We start from the raw sequence: 18,829 nt of genomic DNA on the forward strand, positions 1-18,829 counted from the left end.
CATATCCATTTTCAGTTATGTTTTAGTTTTGTCATTTAATATCAACATCACATTGTTTTAGTACCCACCAAGGAAATGAGAACATGTAAGGAGCTTTTCCAAATGCATTTTATTTGATACTCACCTCTGTACCAACAAGAGAGATGAGACTCAATAACAGAGTACAAAAACAAATATCTATAGAAAAGTATGCTTATATTGAAATATGTCCAAAGACTTTATAACAAAACATGTAACTCACATGTTTTAAGAACAATCTTGTCGAGTACGATGATAAAATACCAAGTTAACATATTGTACATCTTCTGTGTGTGCATGTTTTTTGATTTTTTTTTTTTTTATATACAAAAGTGTCAATGCAAGTCACTCTGTACAATTTTACCTAACCTTTAGAAAACAGGACCTTTTTTAATCCACTGCTGTGCACAATCAGTATTTGGAAGGCACTTTGCAACAGACCAAAAGCATAAAGCAAAACAGAATCTAGGGCTAAATAATCAATGAAAACACCTTTTATATTCGAGTACCATGTAACAGTAACATGAGCGAGACAAATTATACCACCGAATGAATTTACTAGCATGTTATTGGGTATCGAGAAATTGTTTTTGTTTTACCTCACAGCATCTTGCACTTGCAAAAAAAAAACAAAAAAAAACACCAATACACCCTTTATTACCTCTAAGGAGTAAATACTAGTGCATGACGGCAGAGTGGATGAAAAAAGGGAACTAATTGGTCAAAGACGTGAGTCGTGCCGCTGGCAGTGTGAGCGCTGCCAGAGCAGAGCGACAGTGCGGTGAACAGCGATGCTACTGCCACCAACCAGTGATCGACATTCAGCCCCCAGCTCAACTGGCACACCAAGCCGGAGCACAAGGTCAACTCTGTGCATGCAGTGAAGACGCTTCCAATCAAATGGCCATAACTTAATATCCCTCCACATAACAGACAAGAAAAAAAATTATATACATGTACAGGGTCACCATTGACAAACATTGATCATATATTGGTTGGATCATATATATATATATGTATATTTATAGCATGTGTATAAGAATGGTATATACACTTGTTACAATCACAATATAACCATAAATAATATAGGAATGTACTGAATTTAACAGACTAAATTAGTCACAAATAATAATTAAACAGAAGTATACAAACTGGGAAACACTGATCGAGCACAGACAAACACACACAGACGGCCTACTCAGCACTTATACACTCTTCTGTTTTTACAAACCCATCACCACACACACACACACACCACGCCCTTTCCCTGTTAGACCGATTTGATTTGCATCATGATGCGTGTTGTACAATGCACAGAAAAAAACAGAGATTTGATGTAATTCAACTGATGTGTGTGATGTAATAGGAGTCGACATGATTCAAAATGATTTAGTTAAATTATAAATTATTGGTCCAGATTTTCCCAATCCCTTGATTCAGTACAAACCAAAATAATTTACATTTTCATTGTTTTAAATGAAACTGAATAAGAATTTCGTTACAGGTAATGGATCTTTACACATCATTTTTGTCTTATCAATAACAGCATGGAAGCTCCAACATTACCGTATGAGCTTATTTAAGACTTAAACAAATTAGCATCTTGAAAAATTAGGCCTATCACTTCAATTACAATGGATGTCAGATGGCAGTGAAGGGCACCTGAAGAAGAGCAAGATGTCAAATGAGACAAAGGAAAGCAGGAAGGTGGGAGGGCGGCTCCGAATGTGTGTTGACTTGAGGGCAAATTTCAATGAAGACTGCTCCGTCACAGGAATGTCTTGATAAGATATAGGCCTTGCAATTAGTTTTGCTCATTTACAGTTTGGATTAACTACACCATTCTCACTGCAAGACACACAGACAGGCAGCTTGCTCTGAGACCGAGTGACTATTAGTGCAAACACAAGACACGCATAGCACAAGCAAACTGACAGGAGGGGAGTGAGTAATAGAAGGAGTGTAGTCAAAAGGAAGAAATACTGTTGAGTCAAAGTGAACTTGATTACTTGAATCTGCATTGGGTTTGGTCAAGAGGCTGGTGTTTCAGTTTGTGAAGAAGCCACTTCCCCTCATGCGGCGATACACGGTCTGAGTCCTGCTTCCGATCAAAAAGTTGTTACACAACACACACTAACAAACACACACATCTCCTCTATTTAACATAATTTAGAATGTAAAATTATCAAAATTAGCAAACCACAAGATTTTTGTTTGACAATATAAAAAAAACACTTTGTACACAAAACTAAGAGGGCATGAATAAGTTAATAAAATATAATCTACATTTCTCAGAATTCTTAATTGTCACACCTGAACTTGGTCCCTGTTCAATATACAGAATTGATTTAACATGTAAATGGTGAACAAACAAGACTTGGTAACACTTCATTGTAATGGGTATACAAAGCCCATTCCAAACAAGCTCATGGCATGTTTCATGACAAATTCATAAAAAATGTCTTCATTACATGTTAACGCAACATGATCAAAAAAGTCTCTCCTGGAAAACACAATTTTAAAAAATATTCCTGTACATTGTATAGATCACACTTTAACAATGGCTGTCCCCTCCTCTCTTCTGCACTTTTTCTAATTAGTATGAATGCTATATATTTTTACAAATCATCCCATAGAAAAACAGGTTGTGGAGGGCTATTCACATCCAAATGTGTCGCCAGCAGATCTGCTTTCTTTAGCACATTCTTTCAGTCATTACATCGGTGTACCAGCTCTGCTCCTCTGCTGAACAATCACAACAGTTCAGTTTAATATTACATTGTTAATATTGCAGGAGACCGGCATGGTGCACATTAACAGTCCTCGAAGACCCAAGCCTTTATCAAAATATAAGTAAAACGGGTAGTTCTACCACTGGGACCGAGACAATTTTCCATTCCTACATTGACAAGCCTCTTTATACAATTATTTACAGTGACAAATGAATGTGAAAAATGTAATAGAAATGTGTTTACTTTTGTATCGTTTGCAAACATTGGTGAAATATAGACCTGTATCTTCAGTTTAAATATACAAGATGTTTGTGGAGCAACTGGGGCTTTAAATTGCTGTCGACGTTTTGTGAGCATTTCTAATTCCTGAAATTGAACGGCACAAGTGCAGAAGAGTAGGTGGGATTAATTGGTAAATCTGTTGTATTTTCGCAGTGCATTTAGCTAGGGACTTATCAATGTGATTATTTTGCTCTTTAAATCGAACAAAATTAAGTGATAATTATGTGAGAGTTAACCTTAACCTTGTGATAAACAAAGCACTGTGGTGTTATTTACTTCTATGAGGTAGCTGAATTCTTTACTGTTGAAATCATATTTTTGTTAACATTATTATGTTATGTCAGACCAGCATTGTGCCATGACATTTCTGCTTTTGTTAATTTACTTTAAAACCAAAAAACAACCAGTGTGCTTCTTAACTTAAAACTGATTGTTGCAAAACAATCAAACAAGCAATCAAACCTTACATTTTCTCCATCTAACTTCCTCACTAAGGTCCTTGACAACTACAAGTGCCACTCACTGGCTTATATAGTGGGGCCATGCGTGATGAAACTGTTACACAAGTTAATTGCTCATTCGTAAATGAGTCATGAAATATGCCGTGAGTCTGTTATGAATGTGGTAAGTCGCTCACAAATAAATTCTTAGCAAAAACTGCTATCAAAATTCCACACAACATAACAAAAATATTACCAAATTATTAGAGGCTGATTTTAATCCCTGCCCTTTAAAAAATAAATTGTTTTTTTTTTTTTTCTTGAAAGCAGCAGAGAACAAACTTCAAATATAGATTCAGCCCTCTTGTTGCTCTGAAGTAATGACAGGTTTTTTTTACAGCCTTCAGAGCCATTAAAAATATGAACCATTAAAAAAATTTTGTAATGGCCAAGGGTGGGTCTCCCAAGCACTTCTTAGCAGTTCCATGAAAGTGGGCGAACAGACAATAACTGATTACTTGTTCTAAAGATGCATTAAATAATTCCTCTTATGTCAATTAACATAAGTGTAGCTAAGAAAGCATGATTACACATACACCAGAAACAAATGAAAGGCAATAAAAATTAATTGAACTTCAAAAGATCAGATTAAGGAAAATAACCTTCACGACATTTCTTTATGCTGAAAATCGATAACACCGTACAAACATTTGTCCTACTCTGAAATTGTAGGAATCATATGGCAAAGTTCGTGACAAAAAATAACAGAAATCGGATGCACAGTGAGCGACGCAATGAACAGCAGAGTAGTCTGAGGCAAAGATATTCCCAAATACAGAGCATCGCAGTTGGGCAACCCAGCTTTGTCCGAAGAATGAGAGGCTTCACTAGAACTAAATCCCCAGCAAATGTCACTTCCCTCCGAAGTCCATGCCACTCTGACCTGCCTCGGCGTCTACCAGTGAAGAGGCAAAAGCAGACTGGACTATCTGAAAGCCAAAGGACTCAAGCAGGGACATGTTCTGTTGAGGGGAGAAGGGAGAGGTCAGGGTGGGGGTCAGCTCGCTCAAGCCAGACCCTGTTACCGCCTGGCCCTTCTGGGCTTTGTGTACTCTGTGCTGGTGCTTGTTGAGGTAGGACTTGGTGCGGAAGGCCTGACCACAGGTGCCACAGGCAAACTTCTTCTCAGGGTCCGTCTTGGCTTTGGCTCCCTCTGGAGAACCCAAGGCCCCCGCAGAGGCTCCGTTACAGGCTAAAGAGGGCATCTCGAGCTCCTCCCCATCGGGTTTGTGTGGAGACTTGAGCTCGTCGCCGTTTGACAAGTCCCCAAACGAAGGATCCGATTCTTCAGATTCCAGATGAGGACATTTCCCAGCATTTTCCTGCCCGTCTGGGGTGAACACAGCATGGGCGAGAAGGGTGGAGAGTGAGAAAGAGAGCGAAAGGGAAGGGTAGGGAGAGAGAAAGGGGGAGGAAAGAGAGCCATGAATTAGGACAAATGCAATATAAAACAGGGTTGTTCAACTACAGCCTCAGCAGTTGGCTGCCACCTGCAACAATTTAAAATTTAAATGTCAGACGTTAGGCGAGTAGGCACAATACTGAAGTGGCTGCACCAAACAGAATTAGGGAAAATTGTGACAATTGATTTTACAGATTAAAAAAACAAAATAAAAAAAACAAAAATCAGATACAGTATTACAGATACAGTATGTGACTACAGTAAACTGGTTGTAGAGGTCAAATTCTCAGCTCCAATCATCTAGCCCAATCCATTTGACCGATGTCCAATGAGGAATCTGCTGTGCTCATCCAATCAGTGGGCTGTGCTAGCACCATGCCCCCACCCACCCTCCTGCTGGACTGTACTGACCTGCAAGAGGCCCATGGAAGGGGAAGCCAGGCACCCCGCCAGAGCGACACTCCCAGAAATATGGAGCCCCACCTGACTTCCCCAAGAGCAGCTCAGGCTGCAGGCCTAAGGTTGGAGGGCCAGGCTGGGGAAGAACTGGGTGTCCAGAGAGCCCATGAAAGCGACCCTCTGCCTCAGGCGAGGTGACAAGCAGCTGGCGACTGGCGCACAGGTCTACACAACACCCGGCCAGAGAGAAAGGAAGGGGGAGGGACAGACATAACAGGCCAGCGGAAACCATACAGACAGAATTACCTTCATTTCATCACTATTATTTTCAATGCTGTCTGTAAACAACAAGGTCAGGCCTAACAAGCTACAAAAGTTTACATATTTGAATTAATCCAAGTTCTCAGCTATCCGATTCCTATGACTAAAATTGTTGCCAATGAATGAAACTTTTTCCTCTACCACTTGCTCTTCCAGCAAACAGCAAATTCCTGGACTTAGTGACTTGTGATTTTGATTCCTTTCCCCCAGTGCCTTCCAACTTAACCATTTCATTATCAAAAGCAATTATTACAGCAAAAACTACATTGGTTGTAACTCATCTATGTAACTCATCTATGTGACTAATAAGCCACATTTAATAGTTAAAATTGCACAAATTGTGTGCTATTTGAGTATAGCATCATAGGCTTAAGCCGACTAAAGGCAAATAAAATAGCTGATTACAAGCAAGTCATTAAGAACAGATTAAGCATACTCTGTACTAGATAAATTAGCATAATGCCCACACACAGCATTGTTCTCATCTCTTGAAAATGGCATGAAACTAAATGAAGACACAGTCAAAACTGCAGTAAATATAGGGACAGTACACATTCCCGGCCACCACCATTTGTAGGAGTAAAACATATATTCTGATCATTTTCTATTCAAACTTATTTAATGATTTTTTGCTGCCGTGAAATAAATCATTAAAACCAACTGAGAGCTACATCATTTGAAAAAATTCAAAAGTGCTCAGTTTATTAAACTAGGGTAGTGTTTAATGAGATATTTACATAGTCTCATACTGTTACCAACAGTCGCTCCACCGGAAAGACAGTTCAGAACATCCCACACTCACATTATAGGCATCTGTTAACCAACTAGCTACGGATTAGGTAGTCATTCATTTACACCAAAAATCAAGTGTTTTGACAGACTGTAATGTGCACTTAAAAGTGTCCGTTCTATGACTCAGAAAAAGGTTTATTCTGATGCTGCAGCTCATTTTGGAATTCACTTATACAGCTGAACCAGCAAACAACACGCACATATCCTGCTACAGTTCCACTCAGTTTTTCAGCTTGCTTAGCTTGAATCATCCCTCACCCAATTGTATCAATTTTGTTGAAATGATTTGAACAAAACTTCCATAACAGAACATAGGATTCCAAACAAATATTGACCTAGCCTCACTTCATGTCATCAACATACCTCAGGAGGGATAAATATGACGATGCAGCTAGAAGCCAATTATGATGACAGGAATAAGGGTAGCCATCTATTTCCACTACACTCCCATAACCTGCCTAAATTGTACAGTGTAGATATTCAGGGCCAACAACTATTATGGTTCTTGGTTCACAAAAAAGATAACTGGAAACATTCAAAGCCTAAGGATTCAATTTCTTAATGATGCTTGCAGCAGCTCTTCTATGAAATGTCTATTAAATTTAAGACTTGGTAAACAAAGAGTGACACAGAATGATCAGTTGTAATGATTTGCTTGGTGGCTAACTGTTTCAACTAAAGTCAATTCAGGGCACAAACTTTTTTCTAACCAACTATGATGGAGCTCTCAATAAAATCAATGATTTTGAAAGCCAACCTTAGTTTGGTAGTTAGCTTAACAGCATAGCTTTCAAATGGTGTAGGTTCATTTGGTAGTTATAATTGAATGACAGAAAGGTGAACATTTTCTCCCATGACATTTTTGCCAATTGTGGGTGTGGCTTGCAGTTCATGAGTCATTGTGCACTGTCTCTATGCTACTGCCCCCACCCCACCCCCCTCAAAAAAGGCACATCTAAAAAAGGTTCCAGTGAATCCAGGGCAAATGGTGCACACATTAGGACAATCATGCAACATCAGTGCATTGTTGACCACCTGTTGATGGACCAGCCAAGCAGAAACACACACTGTTAACTATATAATGCCATGGCCATGCTAAACAGACAGACAAAAATAAATAAAACAAAACTGACCTAGCACTACTAGTTCCTACATGAGGCCTCGGTGAAGCATTTTCAACTATAGACAAAATGAAATACTAACAGCCCACTTCAACTCCTTCAATTACTGTCTGCCGGGACCACAATCAAAGATCTGAACATAATATTATATTACCTATTTTCGGTATAAAAAAGCTAAGCCTACATCTAATTAATAGTGTAAGCACACACTGACTCCAGTGTTCTAATTCATCAAATTAGACACAATTAGTCATGCTTTACATTTATTATCCACTGTAGTTTTAGTGCTAAAGCAAGACAACTACATCCAGAGAATTTGAGCAGGATTCATTTGATGTTAAAACTTAAAAAGGTTTCCACCAGCCATTTCTGTAATTCTGATCTTTGACATGAGCCAATGACATGGCACTCCGCTGAACAAGACATATTGTCATTTGCCTAACTGCCTCATCGCAGACTATTTAACCTGCATTATAGAATACAAATTGTCTAGTAGTAACAGAATAGTAATCATTAAAGAAAAGCTAACCTTTCATTAGAATTGTGCAATACTTGACTTTTCATATCAAGCATGCAGCCTGTAATCTACAACACAGTGAGGTTCTGTCTACAACACTCCCTTTGAATAGAGGACCCCAACAGTTAGCTAACAGAAACTCAACCAGCAAATGAAATCTAAAAGTAGCACAATGGGAGATGTATGAGCAAAAAGCTTGGCAGCAGAGGTTGATGTATGCTTATGTTTTAAACATAGACAAAGATGCAGCAGCACGTTTCCCCAAAAAGCAGCAGAGCAAATGAAAGCCAGAAACATGAAAGTTTGGGGTGGGGCGGGCGGCTGCTTGCCTTCCACTGAGCACTGGCGTCCCGTGTGGTAAGGGGTGCCGTTGTGCATCTGCGGTTCCCCCCTTGTCTCAGGGAAGGTGTGCACTGTGGCAGGGGGGGGCAGTGGAGAGCCATGGTGTGTCTTTATATGCACCTTAAGGTAGGACGCAGTGGAGAAACCTGGGACCAGGAGAAGAACAAACAACATGGCAGTTGTTGGACACACTCAAGGCCTTGGCTATGAGAGGGGCCCCCTGTAAACAAAGACATTCAAAAGGATCAACACCACCCATCTATCCAATGTCAACCCTGATTGGTTTGGAAACGTGAGAAATACTGATGATGACCAGAATAACTGTGGAATACTGATGTTAATCCAGGGGCAGTTGGATAAATATCCATCTCTTTGAATTTTGACTCTCACCAATGAAGAGCACATCTTTAAAAGGCAAAATCAAAGTCTCTCCTACACTGTATTTAGCTTTAAGGATGGGTCACACTAGATGATTTTAACACTGATTCTTAGCCCGATTTGAACCTGGGGTAGTCCAGTGGGGGGTTAGACTCAAGGCTGCCGATTCTGGCCGTTTGGCCCGACACAATTGCTGGATTTTGTCGGGCCGAATCTGGTCGGACTCGTGTAGCGTGAAGCACTACATGAGTTACAAGTGTTACAAGACTCACCAAGACTGAAATCTGACACTGGCAACAGCCAATGGGAGTTTAGATACAGGGGGAAGAAAAAGAAAATGAACCATAAGAGAAGTCACGTTTAACAACACCCACTCACATAGAGAGTTTATATCAGCAACATTCCCAACTCCCACTTGTACCACAAGTTGCTATACAAGTTCAATTGGAGGAATGAATCTCAAAATGACAGCATGCCTGGATCAATCCATATTACTATGCAATTTCAAATGAAGTGAAAAAAGTCTCAAAATTCTTCATCAATGTTATCCTTGTAGTAATGTCACTTGTAAACTGTAAACACCTAGTTTGTCATTTACAGTTAACGGTTCTGGATGAATGGGTAAACGTTTTTGAATGACATCTTTGTCCCGTCACAGTTTCCTGACCAGACAGTAAGCGTTTAGTCTGAACTGCCTTAACCAGGCAAGACTTGAATAGTCTTCTGGTCTGACCCATGCTTTAGAGAAGACCTGGGTGAGATCTTGCTTGGCCCCCCAAGCCTTACTACTCTTACTAGCGTGCCAGGTTCTGAGCAAAAAAAACATAAATAAATAAAATAAAAATCTATTAAAATCCTTGTGGGTCCTACTTCATCCAACATTTCCAGCTACAGAATTTTCAAAACAAAAGTCCCACGTAAATGGTCAAGAGGATTTCTTTGAGAAATAATCTGGGTACTTTTATCCTAGTGTCACCCTCTGATTGCCAACAGCTGTATCTAAAGGTAAACAAGGAAGCTACATTACTGCTTGCCATCAGAAAGAGAATGACGGAGTATTGCCAGAAAAAAATCTATTGTAATGTTTAAACTTGTATAATTGCTATTAACTATTAGTTATCTAAGATTACATTCAGCAAATGAAGCAAAGGCAAAAAGCCAAATGTGCAAAGGAAGATCAGAGGCTTCACAATCTATTTCTGTAAAACAATTACAAATGTTATGCTTCAGATTTAGTGAGTACACTTCAGTTTTAAAATGATTATATTCAGTAGACAATTCTTGAAATTTAAAGGATCATGTATTGTTCTCAACTGGTTTTCAATTCCCTACCATTTTCCCACTACTAAACAACATCTTTGATCATTGTTGACTGCATGCTGATTGTTAGATTCATGATTGCATTACCCTCTGCTGACGATGGGATCCTGTCCAGTTTGAAAGTACAGATATCCCATTAAGAGATCTCCTTATCAACATGAGCCATGATCCATCGAATCAAATTAAGGAGCACTCACTTTATCCCTTGTTAATTTCAGGCAATCATTTTGATAACTGCCAGCACGCTCTCAGACAAGTAGCATTTGAATCAAAGCAAATCTGTGATCACTAGTGTTGTTAAGGCCCAACATGAAGGGGGAATGATGTTTACAAATATGTAAATTAGAGGGACTTTTATATCCGACACAGATATGTTGGATGTGTTTGTTGGTCAAATACATCTATATCCAATTTAAATATAGGTTTAAGATACAGAAAGACATGAAATAACCTTCACTTCAATCAAAAACATCTGGTCCATGATGGCATGGTGAATTCTCCATAAATAATAATTGCCCAACCCTTTCTCAGAGAGACCATTAAACAAAACAAGTAAGGCACGTTATTCAATTTATGTAAGAACACAGTGACCATATTCACCAATATAAATTACAAACCAAAAAAGTGCTTGATGCACAGATTACACACAATGTAATCAGAACCTTGTTCCTTTTCAAACCTCTTAAGACCTCCAAATACATGCAACTCACATGTCACCAGAGGGGTCGGAGCGCAGCCCCCCTTGGTGCATGTAGTGGTTCAATGCCATACTAAAGAACGCTTCAACAGATGTTAACGCTCATCTGTGTGCCATGAGTTGATCTCTTCAACCACCAGACAACCCTGCCAGACTTCATGCTAGACTTGTGTCTGGACAGTTGGAATATACAGTTCAATTTCAGTTTGCAGGCAAAAGTGTTAAAGTTGTGGCTTTTTCCACAGTGCAAGTGAGCCTACAGCAGACATCTGTTATTATAAGTGTGTGAAATGACATGATCTTGCATTAATAAAGGTACTAGTTTACAGAAACTATTTGAAAACAAAAGGTTACCTTTGAGTCAGATTAGGAGATACAACACATCAGAATATATTTTTGCAGAGCCAGTGTCAAGTCTACACAATCACGCCTGTAGGACCAGTCAGTACTTTCTATACCAAGTTTGGCCCCAACCTCTCCTCAGACATATTTGTCACATACAGTATGTGCGCAGTATACAGTATAGACTTTGTCATCTTGCATACAGACCCCACGAAGCCTTGATAGCAAAAATCTTTTATTTTGTACAACCACTCTGTCCCAGACGGGTAGACGCACAGTGCATGGTGTGGGTGTGACGACTTGAACCGAAACGCAGCTTTTAAATGCACAAGAAAGAGGAATTTTAACATTTAAAATTATAGTACAAGTCGTTGCAGTGAACAAAAAAACTGCTGAACAAGTAGCGCTACCGTGTCATGGTGCATTCACAACAGGAAGCAGTAGCACAAGACACTCAAATTGGACAAAACCAGCAACCCGGCTCTGGGAAATCTCAGGGGTATTTATGCTACCTTGCGTACTGGCTCTAAATAAATTTTACATCAAATGGAGCATAATTTTTCCTGTAGGAAACGTGTTAGTCAAGGTAGTAGTGGCTGACTAACCTAAATATGTAAAGAAATAATGTTTTTATAATAATGTTTTGTTTTTTCTCAGCTATTTCTGTTTAATATGCAAGAGTAAATAAACTTGATTAAATTAGTTTGCATTGTGTCTGAAAAGTCATGTATGCTATATAATGCCTTTAACGTTAGCTTAAATTTTAACTATTAACTTTGCTCACACAATGTGATGCTCCCAAAATACTATGCCTCTCATTGGTCGCAATGTTGCTTTTAGCCAGCAGATGCTGCATTTAGACCTCGTATTCAACAAGGCTTTGATCTCAATGAAAATCAACTAAAAAAAAATGACTTTTGCACTTTTTAGGGTTTCACAGTCATGGTGTGGTGTTCAGGGTTTTTTTCACCACAAAGTGCTGTAGAAAACCCTGAGTGTCTTGCACTAGGTTACATATTAACTGACCAAATATCAAGATAATTGAAATAATCATCAAAACATCAGCAAGGATATAGGATATAGTTGGTTCAGATGAGCCCACAGCAGTGTATGGCATGCATAACACATGAAACAAACATGGATTACCTTTGTTGCAAATGCCGCAGTAGTTATGAGTTCCTTCACTGTGTTTCTTGAGGTGGTCTGTCATATACGCAGCCCGCAGGAACTTGCCACAAACTTTGCAGGGGATTTTGTCCTCATGGCAAGCTAGGTGTGATCGGAGGCGATCTCTTGTAGCAAAAGAGGCATTACAAATCTGAAAGAGAGAAATCAACATGTCAACACATTTCCCACATACTGTGATTCAAACCAGCCATCTTGTTTTATTGCTACCAATGATCAAACAAAACCAAAGGGTTTTCATAACATTCATTCTTGTAGGTGGATGCTAAATGTCACCTGGCACTTGTGGGGTCTCTCCGTCGTGTGAACCTGTTTGATATGTCCGTTCAGGTGGTCTGGTCTGGAAAGAAAAAGAAAAATAACTGTTCTGTATGTCAAGTCCAGGTGTTTTTTCCTATGCTGTGGCTATGACACCTTCTGTGACTCAAGGACCAAGTGAACACCCCAACGTTCCTATCAGCAAGGTTGCAGATGCATCACCACTCTTGTCAACTATAAGCTTCTGCGATAACTGAGAAAAATTTGCAAATATTCAGCAGGGGAAAAGACAAACTGCACACAAAAACTAAAAAAAATGGTTACCTAGCATGTTATTTATCTACTGATGAATCTAAAGTATGTGGATGTGATAATGTCAGCCAACTCATGTCCAGTGCTTACTATCCTATTGGGTGTTGAATGAATATCCCTGCAGAAACACAACTGTAGCACCCCAACATGTAGATTAGGCCTATATATTAGTGTTTTTGTTAGAAGTTTAGAGCAGCATAGAGGAGTGAGATGACCAGAGGAGAACAGCAGTCATATCCAGCAGAAAAGGAAAGCAATAAGAGAAACAGAGACATTGAGTACTGCAAAAATATCTGCTGAAAAAAATGTATTATCCTACTTTGGGGCAAGTAACAGTAGCCAAACCTACTGCTAATCAGTATACCAGTGAATTGATATAGCCTAGTTGTTGTGAATTGTTTTGTGTGAAAGATTTGGGTTAAATGAGCTTTCAGTTTTGAATGTAACACTTCTTGTTTGGAAACTGACATTATTGTGATTAAAGGGGCTCATGATGTAAAGAGGTGTAGGGGAGTTGGACAGGTGGGACAGTTAATTTGGGGTGGGGGGCTAAGGAAAACTGTTTAATCAACATGAAAATAACTGTTATACTTGTGATATTAGTATGGACTTTGTTTACAAAGCTGGGACAATGTGACTCACAGCAACAGTTAACTATGTAGCAGCAACTCACAGCAGCTCACTCTGGCTAACAGTGACCTTCACATCACTGGCTGAGCAGACTGTGACACACCGGCCTGTGGCTGGTTTGATTAAAGCTCTTTGCCTGCAACTCACAGTAGGCTGAGTTTCTCTGACAGCAACCTACGCAACAGCAACATACAAAGACTCATACAATGACTAACGTGTCACTGCCTCACAACAACAGTGCCCTACATGACACTGGCTCCACAAAAACTGTGACCTATCCCACAGCAAGTGCAATTCAGAACTGCATACTCAAATTGGATGCTCTTTCATTTATCTGATTTTTATTTCTCATACTAGGGATCCCTAGTCAGTATGCACTATCACTAAAGACAGGCCATAAAAGGTAACATATCAATTGGCTCTATGTTTTATTCCCAAATGTGATCATTATCAAAAGACATCTGAATACATACAAAGCTTAATCATATCACAAGTATTAGCCTCGTTCTCGGAGTTTATAGACCAAAAATACACTATAAGTCAGAGGACCATCACTTTGTGATGAACACAGCCTTGATACAATTAGGCTATCCAAGATAATTCAAACCATTAAGCTTATAATTGCCATTCTATGGCTCCACAGTAGTCAATAACACATAGCCCATAGTTTCAGATCTTAGTGTTGTATACGGAGTCATTTGCAATGTTTTCAGGACACCTAAATAGACAAAGTGAGTATTATTTGATTACCCACTAATACATTCTACAGGAGGTTTTACAGTTAACATCTTATTTGATTTCTTAAAACCAACTGCAAGCAAAAGGCTCATCAATAGAGTTAAATAAGCACAATGGCTTACAACCAGTGACAAAGCTGACCAGTGAATGTTCATGAAATTTGCTTTTGTACTCTATTTTCATGTCCTTGTTATATGTGTGTGAAGGTTCCATTGTGATTATATTGCGAGTAGAACCTTTGGCTGCCCTAATCAGACAGTGACCTAGTAATGCAGACTGGGTAACCATAAGTAACATTAGTTATAGGGCTTTGATACAATAGCTAATATTTGCCATTGCTGGTGATCAAGCTGGGAGCTAGTTACGGGGTTAGCATCCACGTTTTCTTTCCAAAGAAGGCTTTTATTTCACTATCTTCCAACAGACAGAGAGCTTATGCCACTATAAGCCTCTATAAATGTGTGGAACCTGGCATCATTTTTTAGCAGGTTACAGAAAAGCACTGTACTAGTGTATGGACATTAAAATGATAGGTAGCATTAATACAAAATCCCTATACTTCCTAGCATTCTGCCAGCACTTCCCTGAAAGAAAAGGCTGGTGGACATATGCTGTATCGTTAGCCATCACTGCCTTCCACTCCCATCTGAATATGTAAATCTGAGCAGACGTTGACACAAATGAGCTGTCAGTTGCCAGGACATCAGCCCCTACCGCTGTCGAGTAGGTCACCCTCGCTGTGAGCCTGTTGGATAGATGGATTTGCAGAGCCCCGTGTATTTATAGTGCAGAAAGGTGCACAGCAACCACCTGGTATTTTGAAAACTGCCTGCGTGTGGGAAACAAAAACTCACACAGTGTCTTTTTTTATATCACAACTAATCAAAATAATTTGTGGTTTGTTAGCATTTTGGGAACTTGAATCAAAGGGAAGGGTATGAGTGCAGACTGCACTCTCAGGCTCCACCTGTGAACAAAAGCCTGACCATAAAGATACACTGCAGATGCTTCAATCTTGTAGGAGAGATGTAAGGAGAATGACAGACAAGTTAAATTTAAAATGAAAATTAATAATATTTTTTTTTGTTATGGCAATAAGAGTGTGTTGTATGTACAATTTCGGTGATGTTTTACCAGTAGGTCTTTTCAGTTCTTTTCAGTGTTTTATAATGTGCTTAACCTCCAAAGCAGCAGATGGTGATAGTGAGCTAGCAATGGGACCAGGAGAATGCTGCTGGGAGAGCAGTCTGCAGCCTGCAGCCAAATTAGACTGGAATCAAGTCACTTTTTTATGGCTGTGCAGTTGTCTGACAAGAAAACAGATAGGCTATATGTCAATGACAACACTTGTCTTATGTCAAAATCAAAATAAGAGTTGCCAGACTGAGTCAACGGTGACGGAAAGTGGGCTTCTTAATATTAATGGAAATGTTGACAACCCCTTCTCTTTACTTCCTAACTCCACTTTGTTTCCATCTGTGGCACTGACTCACCAGCATGACTGGTCATGGTCGGTTTTTGCACCTGTCCTCTTTATTGTCTCAAACTCTTCAACATTAGGCCCACATCAGTCCCAGCATTTCAGCTGAAGCCTTAATCTAGGTTGCTGGTGGTAAGGTAGCTGACTAGTGTATTTGTGTGTCCAACACCGCAAAAGCTGATTTCCTCTGGATGAGTGCAGCAACTTAGAAACGAATTGGTCCCATCAGTTTTTGCTTTGAGTGGGAACTGTGGTCTCACTAATTTTGTCAGTGGGATACTGAAAGGGGAATCGAGGAGTAGCAGGAGCGGTGGTGGTCACTCCATCTCTCCAAAATCTGACTGACTGACTGACCAGACACTTGGGAAAAGCATTCTCTGTTATCTTTACTGCAATTATGAGTACTTCCTTGATATCTCCATCACTGGCTGCAAGTATCTCATTATGCAGATGCTTCACAGTTGTACACCTCTCACACAATATTGCAAACTATGTTGGGGGGAGTCCTGGACCATCTGGTAGCCCCAAAGGAAGCACAGCCACAGATGTTGTTCCCATTATTCCAAACAAAAGGTACAGAAGGCCGTGCATGGAAATCGAGCTCAACTCACCTAGAAAAACCTTTCCCACAGCTTTGGCACACATACGGTTTGCCGACTGACCCGTCGTGTGACCGCACATGGTATGACATCCTGTCCTTGCGTTTGAACCGAAGACCGCACACATGGCACGCGTACGGCTTTTCCCCGGAGTGGGAGAGCTTGTGTCGGTTTAGGTGGTAAACGTCGCGGAAAACTTTCCCGCAAATGTCACAACCGACGTGTCGCCTGGTCCTCTCCCGCTTGCGACCATTATCTAACGTTACTCCTCCGTGCAACTGCATGCCGTTTTCCACCAGACCCGGTTGAGGGTGCGATATCAATGTAATACCGCCCTCTGTGGACAGGCTGTCACCGACGTTGTTTACACCGCCCGTGGACGCTCCGTGCTGCGCTTCGTGGTTTTTCAAGCGAGAAGCCTCTGTGAAGGCTTTTCCACACGTCCCACAAGGAAAAAGCCCATTGTCTTTATGGGTGCCGTGATTGAAATGTACAGCCTCCACCACACTGACTGTAGCTTTCTTTGGTCTTCCCCTGTTTCTCTTCGACCCCGGAGAGCCAGTGTCGTGATGAAATGTGTTCCCCGTTATTTCCGCTGACGGTGAAACGGACAGTCCTTCCACAGGCTGCAGAATCGGCATTGACGAGTCGCTGCCGTCTTCCAGTAACACCGCACCAGTGGTTTGATTCCCATCCACATGCATTTGTCCGTTGTTAGCAAAGGTTTGACCATTCACCAGCATGCCCGTCCCGTTTACCATGTCCTGCTGGGCCACCGGGAAACCCAACTCTGCAGCCCCAGTGGCCTGGAAAAGACTGGCATCTCCTCCCCGTGAGGTTGGGACAAGGATTTGTACATTGGATTGTTTAATTACCTCCTGACATATCTCAATAACTGACCGCATTAGCAGAAACTTGGCAGCTGTCATCAACTCCGGGAAGCACTCCAGTCGTACTACAATCCTGGAGGTGTAGGCGAAGTCCAAAATGTCTTTAAAAACTTTAGGACTGATCGTGTGCATTTCTAGCTCCTTCGCATCCCCGTCGCCCTCCGACTGACAGCTGAAGACCGACTCAAAATACTCACTGCATGCGGCCAGCACAGCTTTGTGGGCAGGGAAGCTCTCCTCACCGACGCGTAAGATCACATCGCAAAACCTGCCTCCATCTTTCCTCTGAATGTTGAGGTTGTGTAGCATCTCCGCACTGTGCTTGCTCACCTGGTAGGTGTAGGAAGAAGTCCAAGACGGCTCCACTACTTTCTCCATGCCGAATTCATCCAATAACAATGGTATTTACAACAATAGTCGGAGAAACTAAGGGCTATATGTGCGGTTTCGATCGGTTGATGTTAGCTAGCTACAAAAAAAAAAATCTACCGCCCCTCCCCGTCGTTTTAGCATCTAAACGTTAGCAGCAGCAGGGAAAAATGGCAGCCCCCCAGCTTCCTGTGAACTTTGACCTCCGTTTCTTCAGGGGTGGGGGGTCGCTCGTATTTTCCTTTTTTTTCCTCCAGTTTCTCTTGAATAGCGAACGTGTCTGTTTTCTTACGCTTCCCTTATTTAACAGCAATTACTGTTCGGGACTAGCGCCTGGCACCGCAGGGGTCTGTTTTCTTTATGCCAAAATGTAGTTGCCACAGTTCTCTTCCTGCTCTGTTTGTTAACCCCCTCCCCCACCAAGCCCGAAAACCCATCCTCCTTCAGTACGAGCGCAGTTTGTAAGCACATTAAAACGACATATGTAAAGCTTTTCACACCCGGAGATTTTTTTTCTAAACTAATGTTACTTCAGGTAAATTGTATTCAAGCCAGAGTAACAGTAGTTGCCGGAAAATTTAAAGTAAAAAGGAAGCCCATGAAAATCCTGAGGTATTTAGATCTTTCCCAAATATTAATGGATTACCCGTTTTCGCATGGTCCATGCAAGTAATTTGGTGGGTGATTAACCCAATGTTTGGGGAGAGGGGATAACAAAGCTTAGTATCAATAACAAGTGGCAGGCCCATAATTACTTTTCCTGTGAGTGACAGATTTCATTGCATCACATATCACTACTATTATGTCTAATTAAACCTGCGAGTAAACACTTCAATTTCTCAAGTAAAAGCCCAACCTTTAAAGTCCTCTAGTTACATATGTACAGTAACTAGAGTAGTTAGTTACTTGTCTTTCCACAAATGTCTTGGATGAGGTTAGAAAGGTAACCTGCAAGACAATCTTTAAATGTTCTTCCCCTGAAAAGTGCAGCCAACAGAGTAGAAAGTCACCAAAATGATCCATGTCTTTTTTTTTCAGTTCACTTTGGGCTGTAATTATAGTAACTGAACTGTCCTACAGTCTACAGATGTATTCATTCAACCAGGTTATTCCCATTGAGATAAATGTTTCACAAGGGAGATCAATCAGAGCATAGTTAGACAACACAAAGCAATTCACATAATCATGCAGGACAGCAATTTGTG

At 40.5% G+C, this 18,829-nt stretch overlaps 1 protein-coding gene across 2 annotated transcripts; it reads right to left on the bottom strand.

Annotated features, from left to right (window-relative positions):
• Positions 1-4,130: 4,130 nt before the first annotated feature.
• On the bottom strand, positions 4,131-17,732 carry patz1 (POZ/BTB and AT hook containing zinc finger 1). Of its 2 annotated transcripts, XM_078283810.1 has the most exons (6): positions 16,378-17,732; positions 12,625-12,688; positions 12,310-12,481; positions 8,414-8,572; positions 5,346-5,558; positions 4,131-4,862 (listed from the first exon to the last, which is right to left on the bottom strand). In XM_078283810.1, exons 1-6 carry the CDS (start codon positions 17,631-17,633, stop codon positions 4,384-4,386), a joined length of 2,343 nt encoding a protein of 780 aa, XP_078139936.1. In that variant the 5' UTR covers positions 17,634-17,732; the 3' UTR covers positions 4,131-4,383. The 2 variants fall into 2 exon arrangements, with proteins under 2 accessions (XP_078139936.1, XP_071768772.1); XM_071912671.2 differs by lacking the exons at positions 5,346-5,558; positions 8,414-8,572.
• Positions 17,733-18,829: the final 1,097 nt, after the last annotated feature.

This window comes from Centroberyx gerrardi, chromosome 5, assembly GCF_048128805.1.
Source record: "Centroberyx gerrardi isolate f3 chromosome 5, fCenGer3.hap1.cur.20231027, whole genome shotgun sequence".
NCBI lineage: Eukaryota > Metazoa > Chordata > Actinopteri > Beryciformes > Berycidae > Centroberyx > Centroberyx gerrardi.

Coding starts and splice junctions, on each gene's coding strand:
- patz1 (XM_078283810.1), bottom strand. CDS start 17,633: ATGGAGAAAGTAGTGGAGCCGTCTTGGACTTCTTCCTACACCTACCAG. Junction 12,689..16,377: donor TGTGGGAAAGGTTTTTCTAG/GTGAGTTGAGCT, acceptor TTTTCTTTCCAG/ACCAGACCACCTGAACGGAC. Junction 12,482..12,624: donor AGAGACCCCACAAGTGCCAG/GTGACATTTAGC, acceptor TCTCTCTTTCAG/ATTTGTAATGCCTCTTTTGC.